This window comes from Chiloscyllium plagiosum, unplaced genomic scaffold, assembly GCF_037043375.1.
Source record: "Chiloscyllium plagiosum isolate Xiang-an unplaced genomic scaffold, Cpla_swu_hap1 HiC_scaffold_7, whole genome shotgun sequence".
Taxonomy (NCBI): domain Eukaryota; kingdom Metazoa; phylum Chordata; class Chondrichthyes; order Orectolobiformes; family Hemiscylliidae; genus Chiloscyllium; species Chiloscyllium plagiosum.
Genome location: NW_028270145.1, coordinates 96,261,305 through 96,277,522, shown reverse-complemented (window position 1 = coordinate 96,277,522; position 16,218 = coordinate 96,261,305). Strand labels below are relative to the sequence as shown.

The following is a 16,218-nucleotide window of genomic DNA, read 5'->3' as shown; positions in this document are numbered from 1 at the left end:
TCCAAAAAAATCCTGGTTTTATTATCCAGCTCTGAGTGCCCACAAAAGATTCGTATCGTAGGATTCAACTATATAGAATGGGATTGGTGTCATATGTAGGCCCAGTTAGGCACTCTTTCCTGAAGGACAGTAGTGAGCTATATTGGTTTTTGCAACAATTTATCAGTTTTATTGCATTAGCCCACAAGTTTACTGAGCTCAATTCTCACTTTACCATGGTGAGGTTTTAACTCTCAACCTCGGAGTTGCTAACACATTAGCATAACCACAATACTAGCTTACACTGTTTTTTCATCAATGCACATTAGCTTTCCATTATCATTGAAATATTGTAAAACAAAAAGTGGCAGGAGCCAAGTACCACACTAGTGTTGCTAGAGTTCTTCAAGTGATTGTGAAGGAGCTTGGTGGCACCATCTTGGAATGTTTTTGGCAAGGCACCAAGTAACATAGTGAACTCAGGAGTGTTCAGCTCAAACAGAGAAATCAGCACGACCTGCGCAGCCTGGGGAAAAAAGGAAACAGTGATTACAAAGAAATTAAAAATTACTCATTAAAACTTCTGGCACTCCCATTAACCGCCAAACAGACCCTAAGAAATCACTCAATGGAAACCGTGAAAACCCTATTACTAACATTTGCTATGCTATTTGAAGGTTATTGGCTTTTTGTTAAGACTATGCAGCAGACTGCAGGATTGCCATTTTTCCAATAGCATTTCTTTTAAAGAGAGCTCACCTGGTTCAGTGCTCATGTACTTTTGTATTGCACACTCAAATAGCATCACTGAAATCCAACATGTATAAAGACCATCAAACACTGATACAAAGAATTTTCCAAGCTGTTCACATTTAAAACTTAAATTCCCAGCAGGGAACAGTCACCCTTAGATCAGCCAATAACTCTGGCAAACAACCTTCTAATTATACTCTGCTTATAACTAAACTGTCAGTGCTTGGTATTTTCTTGTGCTTTTTCTAAAATGGTGAGTCTGGAGTTGGACTGGGCAGGTATGGATAAAAATTGTGAAACAAATGAACAGCAGACTGCCAGGATTTCAAAAGGAAACACCAGTCTCGACTTACTGTTTTTAGTTTGCAAAAGATGGTGACAGATGTATTATAAAACCTGCAATACATTCTGCATAGAATTGGAACACTAAACAAGGTCGCTCAGCCCATTGCATCTGTGCTCACTTTTTGAAACGTATCTAAGCAGCCCATTCTTCTGGTCCCATCAACTTGATTTTTCTTCTTTTAAATATTTAACCTATTCTATGTAAAAATCATGACTGTACACTTTCAGTCTGCCCATCCCGGATCATAATTGTTTGCATAATTATTTTTCAGTTCCATGTATGCTACTTGTGCACTGGAAACAGATCCATTTTATTTATTCTAATCCAGACCATACAAGATGTGGAACACTTCTATTAAATCTCCCACTACCTGCTTTAAGTAGAACAAGTAACTGAGGAATTTAATAGCTGGCACCGATTGAGTAATTGTCCTTTAAAACCGTCTCCAACCTTCTCCATAGCGTTCTCACAATGTGGGACCCAGGACTGGACATAATTTTCCATCGGGGCCTAATCGGTGTTTCATTAAGATTAAACAACTTCCTTTAATGCCATATTAATGAATCCAAGGATCCTATATGGATTTTTAAAAACCTTCTCATTTTGCCTTATCACCTTCAAATGATTTATTCCTACACTCCATTTAAAATTACACCATGTAGCTCCTACTCACTTTCCTCTTCCCATGAAAGCGAATCACCTCAAGATTTCATTTTGTTAAACTTCATTAGCCATATCTATATGTTTAATTAATTAGCCAGTCTATCCTCCTCAAGTTTAGTATCTCCCTCATTTTTTATCTGTAAGCTTTGATATTATTCATTATGCCCCAAGTCCAGGTTATTAATTTGAAAAAAAAACCCAACAGTTACAACATCTGTCACTGGAGACATTATTGCGCACTTCTATCCAGACTGAAAAATAACTCATCAGTATGTTCCATCTTTTGTTCCTAATCTAATTCATACCCACACAGCCAATTCACCTTTAAATTATGAGTTACACTTTGTTAACAAGTTTATTATGTGGTACTTCATCAAATGTTGAATGAATCTTCATTCAAGATAGCATTAACTTTTAACCTTTAACTCACGAGTCAGAGTCATAGTTGTACAGCATGGAAACAGGCCCTTCGGTCCAACTAGTCCATGCCAAACATAATCCCAAACTAAACTGGTCTTGCCTGCTCCTGGCCCATGTCCCTCTTTCCTAGTCAAGTATTTACCCAAATGACTTTTAAACGCTGTAAGTATAGCCACGACCACGACTTCCTCAGGAAGTTCATTCCACACGTGAAGCACCCTGTGTGTAAAAGGTTTGCCCCCCATGTCATTAAGTCTCTCTTCTGTCCACTTGAAAACGTGCCCCCGACCCTTGAAATCTACCATCCTAGGGAAAAGTGAACTACCATTAACTCTATACCTCTTATTATTTTAAAAACTTCTACAGAGTCCTCTCAACCTTCTACGTTCCAGTGAAACAGTCACAGTCTTTCCTTATAACTCAAACTTTCCATACCTGGCAACATCCTGGTACATCTTGTGAATCCTCTCCAGCCTAATAACATCCTACCTAGAACTGGGCAAACAGAACTGGACACAGTATTCCAGAAGAGACTTCACCAATGTCTTGTACAACCTCAACATGACTTTCCAACTCCTATTCTCAAAGGAGTCAGCAAAACATGAATAATACATGTAGAGCAAATGCATAAAACTGCGAGGAATGTGCTGGAATAAAAGAAGTTAATATTCTGTCAGAATTAGTAAACAAAGTGGTGCTTCTAAATAAGGTGTGCAATACACAAGATGTATTACATTGACATTATCCACAAAATACTTTTTTTTTCTTTTATACATTTGAGATAAACTTTAACACAATTAGATTTACTGAAAACTTGCTGGTACAAATTCAATTTGCACAAAGATTACAAAAAAAAATTCAAGTCCCAAGTAAACACACACTTAAAGAATGTGTTAATGCACTTTCAGATCCATTAGTTAACAGATGAGCATGCATTCCGACATCACAGGCAGCAATTCTCAATATCAGGGCCAATGCTCTATTTTACTTATTAAGACTGCAAAGAAAAGGCAAACTTTACTCCCAGAGACCACCACCTATGCACTGTAGTTATCAGAAGTCAGTTGCTTTTGGCAAGAGAGGAAAGTGAACACATGGTTGTTACACAGAAACAGAAGTCAGTCAGGCCAAGACCCTGGTGCAGCCAAGTTATTAAAAAAAAGAGTAATGATACAGGGAAAAAGCAACTTTAGATTAGTAGGTGCAACATTTTTCTACCTGTTTACACTTTTCTTCCAGGCCAATTTCACCAGGCCCAGAGGTACTCGAACAGGACCTGGCCAACACCTCATCACTCAACCAACTATGCACAGTCTGGGTTTGACAGGTGGGAAGGTATTAGAAAAATTGCAGTATACAATAAACAGCAGTTGCATGATTAACAAAATTATATAAAGCCGACAAGCACAATAGAAAGTGACTAGTTGTGTTTGCATCAGAGAGATTATTATTTACATTATTTAAGCTGTCACTCTTGGGAGCTGCCAATTTGCTCCCTTTTTGCCAACATAAAGTTATACATTTGGTTTCACCCCACACCCCCCTCCCGTAATCAAGCAAGTTCCTGTTGCATCTCAAAAGTCAAAATAATGCCACAATCTTTTGCCCATCAGTATCGAACAGCCTAATGTGAGCAGGAAACATTATTTCCAAAGTATTTTATGAACTAGTAGCGACACTTAGAGGTTGAGATTGTCCAGTATTTAAAAGTTTGCATTTTTGAAATGTTCGTCTCAGAAGAATGATTATTCATTAAACTTCAGTCGCATATATAAAATGAACAAACAGTAATGTTACAGGCAAATAAACCCATACTATAACAAAGCAAATGATATTTGTTGAATCTGTAAGGAATTTAAAAAAATATATGATAACAAAAAATGCCACCTTCTTGATTAAACCATTTGATCATTCCCTTTACTTTCATCCCCATCATGCAGATTGTTTTTTAAAGCTTTTATAGTTACCTTCATTTGTGAATGGCCATATAATATTATTAGAGTCATAGAGATGTACAGCATGGAAACAGACCCTTCGGTCCAACCCGTCCATGCCGACCAGATATCCCAATCCAATCTAGTCCCATCTGCCAGCACTCGGCCCATATCCCTCTAAACCCTTCCTATTCATATACCATCCACATGACTTTTAAATGTTGCAATTGTACCAGCCTCCACCACTTCCTCTGGCAGCTCATTCCATACATGTATCACCCTGTGTGAAAAAGTCCCCCCTTAGGTCTCTTTTACAACTTTCCCCTCTCACCCTAAACCTATGCCCTCTAGTTCTGGACTCCCCAAACCCAGGGAAAAGACTTGTCCTATTTACCCTATCCATGCCCCTCACAATTTTGTAAACCTCTATAAGGTCAGCCCTCAAAATATTATAAAATATTTTGGAATGTTCAATGCAATACAATTCAAGGAATAATCAAATGGACGGTGACACAAAAGACTAAGAAGTTGACTCATCCATTTTGAATAATATGAACAACTCAGACATGACAGCTCAAATGGCCTCCTTCTGTGCTGCACCATTCTATGAATTAGACAATTTCTAAAATTCACCAACGTAATTGTTTACATTTACACCAAATGAAAAAGAAGGAAGGCGTAGTACAAAGCATAAATCTAAATCAACTATAGCATGACGTGAGAGTTTTTGACCTCTAGTACACAATGCCAAAGGAACAGATTTGTCAAAGCATGTGTCGTTCACTGCTTCAGAGGCAGGAACATGTCTGACTTCAGGAGCTGTTAAGGTCTCGCATGGTGTCAATCTGTGGAATTAGAATAATTCTCTTGTATAATAAAAAGACATCAAAGGGGCTCATTGTCCAATTTGCTCTTAATTTAGATATAGAGTTGCAATATCAGCAAATAGCAAACAGTAGTTTCTCAAGTTTGTGCCCAAATAAACAGAATAAAGGACTTCTGTACATATATGATTAACATTCCTATCTCAAATACTTTACAAGTTTGAATTTTTGCAAAACAAATCCACAGTTATTCTGCAATAAGTACACATTATAAATAAAAACATTTGATAAGACACTGTGCACATTAGATTGAACCAGCAAAATACATTTGTTAAATTTTCTGAAGTTGTGCATTTGTTGAATATATTGCCCATCCCTAGTTGCCTGCAAGAAAATGTTGGCGAGCTGCCTTCATAAACTGCTGCCAGCCATTTGTTACAGATATCCTCATGGTGCTGTTTGGGAAGCATTTCCAGTATCTTCATTGAGTGAAATCGAAGTAATAGCAATGTAGCTTTGAAACTTTAACCTGCCTCACCCAGCCCAAACCTACTGATCGCTTTTGGGTTAAAATGTAGCACTGCACATCTGAGAAATATTTGTTGCAATTGATTCAAGAACATCAACTTCTTATTCCTTGCTCACAGGAGCCAGGGTCCCCATAGATGGAGCCACACAGACAGGTTAGAGCAAGGTCACACTCTAAAACCAACTTTTACGGGGAGTTGGCAGCAAAATGAACAGGCAGACAAAGCCCTTATATGGGCTGCAAAAACTTGGGCCATTAAATTTAATTCCCTGCCTCTTTGTACGTGACCTCATCCTACTTCCATAACTTATTCTTTTCTTTTCTTAAAACTCAGATATCATAGCTTTGAATCTGAAACTCTTTCCAAAACTTTTACCCTCTCTTTTTCCAATGATGTTTGTAATCGTCACCTGCTGGACTAAACCATTTGATCATTCCCCTAACCACCTCCATGGTGCAGATTTTAATTTAAAATTTTCTATGTTTCCTCATATGTGAAGGGTCTTGCAATATTATTTGCATGAAAGATATCATACAAATACAACTTGCCAATATTGAAGTGGCTATTAAAAAAATGTGAAAAGCGACTTATTCAGGAAAAGGTATAGTTCAACAAAGTCATGATATTCAAGTGTCAGGGAATGTCAGTAAATAGAATAATAAAGTCAACTGCAGAAAGCAGTGTAAACACCAAGTTGACTATTATAACATGTAGCTATAAACCATTAAAAAAGTCAACACAGAGTGTTAACAGTTCTCTTTAAATTAATAGCACTTACCTGATATAAATTAGTAAAGGTCTTTAAAATGGATAGCGTTAGTTGGCGTGTACAATCTCTCCTATGTAACTTAATTCCTCTCACCAAAATACAACAGAGTATTTCACTGCAAAGAGTAATGCTTGCAAACACAGATACATCTCCCATGGCATTAACCAACAGGGATATTTCTATCATGGAAGGCATGACTTTGGACACTGAAAATGATTGACAAACCCAAAATTCATTTTTTTACAGGTTTTATGATATTTAGATTTTCTCCTGATTATTTACGGGGTAGTCAGATTTTCCTTTGCGCAAAGATGTTGTGAAACTTGAAAGGGTTCAGAAAAGATTTACAAGGATGTTGCCAGGGTTGGAGGATCTGAGCTATAGGGAGAGGCTGAACAGGCTGGGGCTGTTTTCCCTAGAGCGTTGGAGGTTGAGGGGTGACCTTATAGAAGTTTACAAAATTATGAGGGGCATGGATAGGATAAACAGACAGTCTTTTCCCTGGGGTCGGGAGTCCAGGACTAGAGGGCATAGGTTTAGGGTGAGAGGGGAAAGATATAAGAGAGACCTAAGGGGCAACATTTTCACACAGAGGGTGGTACGGATATGGAATGAGCTGCCAGAGGATGTTGTGGAGGCTGGTACAATTGCAACATTTAAGAGGCATTTGGATGGGTATATGAATAGGAAGGGTTTGGAGGGAAATGGGCCAGGTGCTGACAGGTGGGACTAGATTGATTTGGGATATCTGGTCGGTTTCCATGCTATACATCTCTATGACTCTGTGCCAGGTAGTGTGCCATGCTGGAGGGGAGCACCAGGATTTTGACTGAAAACCAACAGGGAACAGCAACTTGCAGGCTGTGCTATCCTCAAATTTGCTGCCCTTGTCCTCCTTGAGATCATGGGTTTGGAATGTGCTGTCAAAGAAACCTCAGTGAGCTGTTGATGAAGGAAGTGTCGGTCGGAAGGGATGGATGGAGTGTTAATTAAGTTGGCTGTTTCATTCTGGATAGTTGAGTTTTATTTAAAATATTGAAGCTGTACCCATCCAGACAAGCAAAGAGTATTCTATCGCACACCTGATTTACACCTTGTAGATGGTGGACAGATATTTGGAAGCCTGGAGGGAAGCTACTCTTTGCAGAAATCCTACCTTCTGCTCTGTTCTGTAACCACAATATTTATATGGATGCTCAAGTTCAGTTTTTTGGGAAAGGTAACATCAAAATATTGGTAGTGAAGAATTCTGTACTAGTAATGCCTTTGAATGTCAAGCAACAATGTTAAATTCTCCATGATGGAAATGGTCAATATGTCTGCCATCTGTATGGCACAAATGTTACTTATCAGCTGTCATGCCTTACCTAGATGCTGACTCGGTCTTGCTGCATACGAACAGGAGATGTCTCAGTATCTGAGTTGTTGGAAGGGGTGCTGAACATTGTGCAATCATTGGCAAATATCAGAGTTCACGATGGAGAAGTGATCATTAATGAAGCAGTTCATGATAATGGGGCAAGCACACTACCCTGCTTTGATATCTTGGGACTAAGATGATTGATCTCCAACCACCACAAGCATATTCCTTTATGCCAAGTAGGTTTTCGCCCCTAACCCCAATTCCCACTGATCTAGTTTTGCAAGGGCTCGTTGATGTCAAGTAAGCCACCTGAGAAAGGCAGGACAGGGAGGACTGCCAAATACAGTCACCCACATCTTTCAAGTTCAGCATCTTACATATTGATGCCAGCAGAGAGTACTCCTTGCGAAACATAAATAAGTGCCAATGACCAGGTTACTGCTGAGGATATGCCAATTGACAGCGCTGTCAAGCCCCTCTTGCAACACTTTGCTGATTATCAGCAGACTACTAGGATAGTAACTGGCCAGGTTGGATTAGTTATATTTTTGTGATATACCTGGGAAATATACCTGGGAAATTTTCTACATTGTCAAGTAGACACCAATGTTTCAGCCACACAGAAACAGCTTCGCTTGGTGTGCAGCAAGATCTGAAGGCGAAGTCTTCAGTACTATGATAGAATGTTGACAAAGGCCTTCCCACTTTGCAGTGTCCTGTGCTTTAAGCCATTTCTTGATTTCATGTGGAGCATGTCAAATTGGCTAAATACTGGCACCTGTGTTCCTAGGGACTGTGTGAGGAGTCAGAGATCACCCACTCAGTACTTCTGGCTAAAGATTGATGCAAATGCTTCAGACTTATCTTTGGGATTGATGTGCTGGGCTTCCCCATCATACTGGATAGGAATACTTGGGAAGCCTCTGCCTCCTGTTGGTTGTTTAATTGCCCGCCACCATTAATGGCTAGATGTTGCAGCCCTGTAGAGCTTAGATCTAATCCATTCGTTGCGAGATGATTTAACCTAGTCTATTGCAAGCTGCTTCCATTGTTTAGCATGCAATCAGACCCGAGATGTAGCTTCACCAGGATGGTACTTAAAGTACTTGTCATGTTTCAGAAGAAATGGTAAAGCAGATGCAGTTTTGGATAAATAATTATGCAGGAAGGTCAATACATACAGGTGAGCCTTTTTTGGTAATAAGCAGGAGCTACCCTTAAGTGCGGTTTCACAGCATTTAATGGGTCAGATTTCTCTGCCCTTTCCTTTCAAATGGAAGAAGGGTGTTCCGCATTTCTGAGGGGAGAGTCCACTCAATGCACCCTCGGTCATACCTCAACTCTGACAGTTCTTGCACAGCATAGACGTGTCAGAGGAAGACAAATTGCACCTCCTTTTTCAAAGCAGTCAGATGCTATATTCTGAAATCTAAATGGTCCTGACAGCTACTGTCAACCCATTAAGTGCATGAAACAAGTGTGATGTTAGGGTGCTGGGAGAGCAGGGTGCTAGATGGGTAGGGAGAATAGGGTGTCAAGTGATGAGGATGCCTCGAATAGGATACCAAACAAACAGGTCCAATGTCAGCGTAGGTGCCAGGTCAGGTTCAGCAGGAGGGGAGGATGGGTCAGGTCACCCATGCCACCAGATCAGGTAGCACGAATGGCCAGGATGGGTTTATTTGTGAGGGACATTGAGGGTCAAGTTTGGGTTGTGACAGTTCATGTTTTGGGGGAGGTGTAGCTGGGGATGTGTAGGTAAGGACAGAATCAGTTTAAGAGTTACTCAGGAGTTAGGCAATGTTTTTAAGAGCTTCAGAAGGTTACAGACATAGAAAAATTGAACAGCAGAAAATTCAATTTCCCAGGCAATGTGATACAATGGGAATTCCACAGGGACCCCTTACACAATTCCCGTTTATGCTGGCATAACAACTGTCTGGCTAGTGGAAAATCCAGGCTAACGTTCCTCCAGAAAGAAGGCACTGTTGCATAACCTTAATCTGTATGATCAATCTTGAGAAACAGTTAACATTTTGAGAGTTAACTGGTACTGAGGAAAAGTCATATCAGACTTAAAGCATTAACTTTGTCTCTCCCTCTCTTCACAGATGCAGCCAGACCTACTGAGTTTCTCCAGTATTCTCTGTGTTTGCTTCTGATACCAGCATCCATATTATTTTGCTTTTATTAATTTGTTCAATCATCAAGACTGGCGAGCCTGACATCAGTGGTGGGCAAGTTGTTGGAGGGAATCCTGAGGGACAGGATTTACATGTATTTGGAAAGGCAAGGTACAATTAGGGATAGTCAACATGGCTTTGTGTGTGGGAAATCGTGTCTCACTAACTTGATTAACTTTTTTGAAGAAGCAACAAAGAGGATTGATGAGGGCAGAGCAGTGGATCTATATGGACTTCAGTGAGGCGTTCGACAAGTTTCCTCATGGTAGACTCATGGTTATCAAGAGTAGATCACATGGGCTACAGGGAGAACGAGCCAATTGGAAACATGACTGGCTCAAAACCTAGAATACAGAGGGTGGTGGTGGAGGGTTGCTCTTCAGACTGGAGGTCTCTGATGTGCCACAAGAATCAGTGCTAGGTCCCCTGCTTTTGGTCATTTATTTGGCTGTGAATATGGTTAAGAAGTTTGCAGATGACAGCAAAACTGGAGGTGAAGTGAATAGCAAAGCAGGTTGCCTCAGAGTACAACGGGATCTTGATCAAATGGGCCTATGGGCCAAGGAGTGGCAGATGGAGTTTAATTTAGATAAATGTGAGGTGCTGCTTTATCAGAAGATATCAGAGCAGGACTTATACATTTAATGGTATGGTACTGGGGAGTGTTGCTGAACAAAGAGACCTGAGTATAGTTCATAGTTCCTTGAAAATGGAGTTACAGGTAGATAGGATAGTGAAGTAGTGTTTGGTATGCTTTCCTTTACTGGTCAGTGCATTGAGTTGGGAAGTCATGTTGCGGCTGTACAGGACATTGGTTAAGCCACTTTTGCAATACTATGTTCAGCTCTGGTCTCCCTGCTTTAGGAAGGATGCTGTGAAACTAGAAAGGGTTCAGAAAAGATTTACAAGGATGTTTCCAGGGCTGGAGTGTTTGAGCTATTGGGAGAGGCTGAATTGGCTGAGGCTATTTTACTTGGGAGAATTGGACGTTGAGGGGTGATCTTATAGAGGTTATTAAAATCATGAGAAGCATGGATAGTGTGAATAGCCAAGGTCTTTTCCCTGGAGTAGGGGAGTCCAAAACTAGAGGAGATAACTTTAAGGTAAGAGGGGAAGGATTTAGAAGGGACGAAAGAAGAAACTTTCCCATAGAGGGTAGTGTGTATATGGAAAGAGATGCCAGAGAAGCGGTTGAGATTGGTACAATTACAACATTTAAAAACACATCTGGATAGGTATATGAATAGGAAGGGTTTAAGACGGATATGGGCTGGGTGCCGGCAAACGGGAGTAGATTTACCTCGGGTATCTGGTCGGCATGGATGAGTTGGACTAAAAGGTCTGCTTCTGTGCAGTATATCTCTATTACTCTATGTTGGGTGAATGAATCTTGTACAGAATACATGAAAAAATCTCTGACAAAACAATCCTTCTTTATTATTTTAGCTTTAGTCTAAAAGCAAACTGTCACCCTTTCAAAACATCTCATTTACACAAATACTTAAAAGCTCCCTACTGCCAACAGGGGGCAAACTAATGACATGCATGCATCTGCAGACAAGCTACAATTTCCTTGATCAACCCTTCTCAGAAATCACTACAGAAGGAAAGTACAATTTCATCGAGGTTATCATTCAGCACACAATGCTTCTGGCCCAAGTTTCTGCACGTTCATACGTTCTTTTAAAAAAGGAATTACATTTTTAAAATAATGTAGCATTATGCTTGCAATTGTACTAATAGGTAGGAAACCCCAACTCGCAGTAAACTTCTGTCTCAAAAAACTCCCACTTATTAGTTTGTTCTTTTCATGATCTGAAACCTATCCCTCGATTGACTGGTTATCAGATCTCCTCCTAATCTCCTTTACTATAATTAAAAGTTATTCATTACGAAGTTTAAGCTTCTTTCCCTAGAATTTTAACGAATTTGGCATGGTTCTGACACCCATCTGAAAGTAAAACTGAGCAGAGCAAACCAAGAAGCAAACCAACAAAATAGCATGTTATTTTGTTGCCAATTTAAGATGGCAAAACAAAGATTGGGATCGACACACTCAGATCAGCAATAGCAAACAATTTCTACATCTCTTTCAAAAAAAAGAATTCTTTTGAAGTGAAGTGAAATGAAAAGCTTTTCTAAAATGTCTTTGTTGAGCAATATCATAACAACTTAAGTCTTTGCTTCTGCCTGCACGGGCAAATTCTCAAAATTCACAAACTTTTATAACTTTACTAAATTTACCCCATATTATACTAATATGTTTCATAATTACTCCTGATTTATTCTTTTACTGAAGTCTTAGGAATCTGTGCTCTCTTTATTCTAAAGTATAGGTATTTTAATGCATCTCCCTTTCCTTTCCCTAAGACACATGCAGCTAGTAAGATCTGATCAATCTACTAACTTGTCTACATCCACCCAAAGTCACCTAAAAGTTACTTTCAGTTAATCAAACTTGTGAATGGGACACAAGCATTTAAGAGCACTGGTTTAAACACCACTCTGCCCTTTCCTCTGATACAAAATACATCCATTAAACACTATCTTCTGTCCTTTAATCAACTTTCCACACTCCAGTTGACACTGCATTGCAACTTCATTTGCAAGTCTTCTGCAGATACCTTATTCGAAGCGTTCATTGTTTGTCATCTCATTTCAATTATTACCTCAAAACAAACAATTATTGAAGTTCACAACAAAGTCATTTTAAATTGCATCTACGAAGTATATCAGAGTTGCTGGTTTACAAAAAACAAACTGAGAAAAATAGGCTGACACTTCTCTCTCCTAAATAAGAACAGAGGCAGTCAGAGGGCCAGAAAAATGTATGAAGCCAAATGATGCATTCCAAAAATTAACACTTCTCAACTGTCCAGTAGCACAAATATTTATCTTTTAATGTTAACAAAATTTGCCATTCTGGGCAGACTATTCTACACAATGACATTCTTTGTTTAAATTAGCGGAATCTAAATTGACCTCCCCTCCTTCCAAAATTAGCCTGCAGGCCCTGGTTTGAGGATAGAAAAATTGGTGCTGAATATCTCTTACGTTGTGGTTCTTATGTAGTTGAAAAAGTACTTGTCTAAGCTGTTTCTTCAACACAAGAGACAATCCTAAACTCTTCAATCTCACTTTGTAGATCAATTCTCCTAAGCTATCAACTTGGCTTTCCCTTTTTGCATTTGCTCCAATGACTGGATATCTTTGAAATAGTACCATGACCAGAATATTACACAGTAATCCACTGGTGTGGATATCAGTTATTGAACAAGTTTATTATCACCTTCTGAAATTTATGTTCCGTTTCATTTATTTTGTTTACTGTTGTCCTGCACTGTGGTGTTTGTTTAAATGGGCTTTTCGCCAATGCTTCAAGATCCCTTTAGTTTTGTATCCTGCAATCACAAGCATTTATTTATTCTGACATTTATTCCATATCCTTGGTCTTATAATCTTGCAAGTTTCTAGTCATCTGTCCACTTTCACAAATTATTCAGTTTATCTCTTCCCCACCACTGTCCTCACCTTAATTTGTTTGCCCTGCAAAATGAAAGCGCTTCCTTTCTGGTCCAGCTCCATATCATGCGCACAAAATGTAATCAGAGAGTGTCCTACGCCTGATCCATGACAGCTTGACAGCAAACTTGCCATTTCAACTCAGTTCCATTCATCATCATCCTTCACTTTTTTAAAAATAATTTACCTTGGGAGCTTCTTTTTCATTACATGCCTTCCTAACTTGAAGGCTAATTGCTCATCTCATATTATATTTAAATACTTGCTGAAATCTAAATGCACCATATCCCACATTTGATCAGAAATGTGGCCTGACATTTTCTGCAAAGAACTCCACTTAATGTGCCATTAAACCCTACATTAAATGCATTCTCCAGTTGATAGTAACAGAGAAGTCCTCGAGGAGAAAATACATTCAAAATTACAGCAAAGCAAATAAGCAAACCTTTCCTTTTCTACAGAGTACACATTAATTCTTTTCTAAAATCTTCTTTAGGGTTGAATAATGACTGAAGACATTTCACATCACACTCCAGAGTAACCAATTGCACCAATCACTGCACAAAGCTCAAATATGTGATTACGAAGGAACTCCTACTGAGAAACCTGGCTTCTAAGTAACCAAAAGGTCAAATCAATTAAAATAACTATTGCTTAATTTCATAACAAATTAATTTTTATGGTTTAACAATCATGTTTTACATTGGCCAAAGGCCAATAATTCCATCTGTATCTGGATAAATTTTGTGACAGACTGAGCAGTAAAATTAAAACAGTAAGGTAATCTTAAAAAGAAACAAATATTTTGCAGTGATTTACGCTACTGTCATGAGGTTGAGGTACAAACAAACATTGCCCTTAAGTAACAGCGGGAATTGAGAGTGGGAAACCAAATATAAGTTTAATTCACAGAATCACAGAGCACAGGAGGAGGCTATAGCCCACTATACAGTATTTCAGCTGAACAAAAAAAAAATCTAAGCTAAGCTATTTTAAACTACCCACCTTTCTCACATCAGAGCTCTTTGGTTCGGTTGTCCAAGTTATGATTCGGGAAACAGCAAGACGGGTCTCACTGGAATTAACAAAATCGACTGGGTCCATCTGCCTTGCCAGCCTCTCAATGTATTTCAAGATTGCAACTTTAACCTTTCAAATCACAAGCAAGTATGAAACAGGATTAATTAGACAGAACAAGTAAACACAAAATCCAGAAAGATGAGATATTTTTTAATTCTTCACTCCACATATGACACTCCAACTACATATAATTTATTCTGGGTTAAACTATAAAAGTACATTAAGTATTATTAATTCTCCTCTGCAAGCTGTATCTTTCCCAGCTTACACAGTGTTGGACATCAGCTCCCAGACCTCTACCAATATCATGAAAAAGAACTTCCCAATGGGATTCAAGTAGAATGGAAAATACCTTACATCACAAGAGAGGAAAAAATTAAATGGCAATTTTCTTTTCTCATTTAAAAGATTGGTCATCCAAATATCTGTTACTTTCTGCTAAACATCAGTTAATTTGCTCCATGATGCAGTGGCATGGTGGCTCAGTGGTTAGCACTGCTGCCTCTCAGCACTAGGGACCCAGGTTCGATTCCACCCTTGGATAACTGTGTGTGGAGTTTGCACATTCTCCCCTCTGGGCACTCAGGTTTCTTCCCACAGTCCAAGGCATGCAGATTAAATGGATTGGCAATACTAAATTGCTCACAGTGTTCAGGGATGTGTAGGCTAGGTGGATTAGCTATTGGAAATGCAGGGTTAGGGTGTGTTTGGGTGGGACCTCTTTAGGGGTCGTTGTGGATTCGATGAACCAATTGCCCACTTACACACTGTGGGGACTCTATGTTGGAATTTAGCAGAAATCAAGAAATGGTACAACTGTATATTAAGTAGGAACTAAAATGCAATTCAGTATAATGTATAAATCTGAATTGGATCTTCTGAATCTCTTCTTTTGAGCTAGTTCAAAAGTTTCAGTTGCTATTAAATCTCAAGCTTTTAAGTATGATTGTACATTCATTCATTAATTCAAGACATTTTTCCAGTATTTATCTGGCATAGCATTGAATGTTTTTAAACCAACCTTGAGGTTAGGTGTTTGTGTTTGATCCACTATAAAACGCATAAGAATATTGAATTGCTGATCAAATGGGAAGGACTCTCTGCAAGCAAAGAAAAGGAGTTAGAATTTCAGAATTCATAATTTTATATTTTGTGACTGGTCAGCATTTATATATCAAAATACTCCTACATAAAATTAAAAATAGCAACAAATCTTTTTAAAAACTTTAAAACGCAACTTTTATATTATTTTGCCTTTCACCCTCATCCCTTTTATCATTCATTTTCTAATTCAAAAACCCTTTCATTTTGCTGTTTCCCTCTTACTGCACCTCCGCTTAGGTGTGAGGGCAAACAGTACAGTATCTAACGTTGATGTACAGAACTGGATCAATTGTCCAGCAAACAGAGGTAAGCCTCCTAACCTACTTGCCTTAGGCTTGCTTCAGGAGGTTGGAAAAGCAGGAATGGCATCTGTCAAACTGGGGGCAGGATCAGGATGTTATGAAATCCCCCTAACTCAATTCAAACTCAACTTCAAAGGGAAAACCCTGCTCTCACTCTTTGTTACAACGCAGTATAGCATCCACCTTGCTGTTTTTAAAAACAAATATTCATTTGTGGGCATCGCTGGCTAGTCCAGCATTTGTTACCTGTCCCTTGTTGCCCTCGAGAAGGTGGCACAGAACTGTCTCTTGAATCACTGCAATCCATGTATTGTACATTGACCCACAACACCATTTGGGAGGGATTTTGGATTTTCAGCCAGAGACAGTGAAGGAACAGGAAGGAATACTTCCATCACTTGACTGATGGCATGGTAATTTGCTGCATTGGATATTTTCTGCTTTGT

General features: G+C 39.0%; 1 protein-coding gene across 1 annotated transcript in view; it reads right to left on the bottom strand.

Moving 5' to 3' along the window:
* Nucleotides 1–16,218, bottom strand: part of clasp1a (cytoplasmic linker associated protein 1a) — a 240,737-nt gene that overhangs the window by 55,661 nt on the left and 168,858 nt on the right. The window contains exons 28-31 of the mRNA XM_087989318.1: nucleotides 15,388–15,466; nucleotides 14,292–14,435; nucleotides 3,380–3,475; nucleotides 362–505 (exon numbers count right to left, since the gene is read on the bottom strand). Of these exons, the coding sequence (XP_087845444.1) occupies nucleotides 362–505; nucleotides 3,380–3,475; nucleotides 14,292–14,435; nucleotides 15,388–15,466 (463 nt within the window). The remainder of the gene's footprint in view (nucleotides 1–361; nucleotides 506–3,379; nucleotides 3,476–14,291; nucleotides 14,436–15,387; nucleotides 15,467–16,218) is intronic.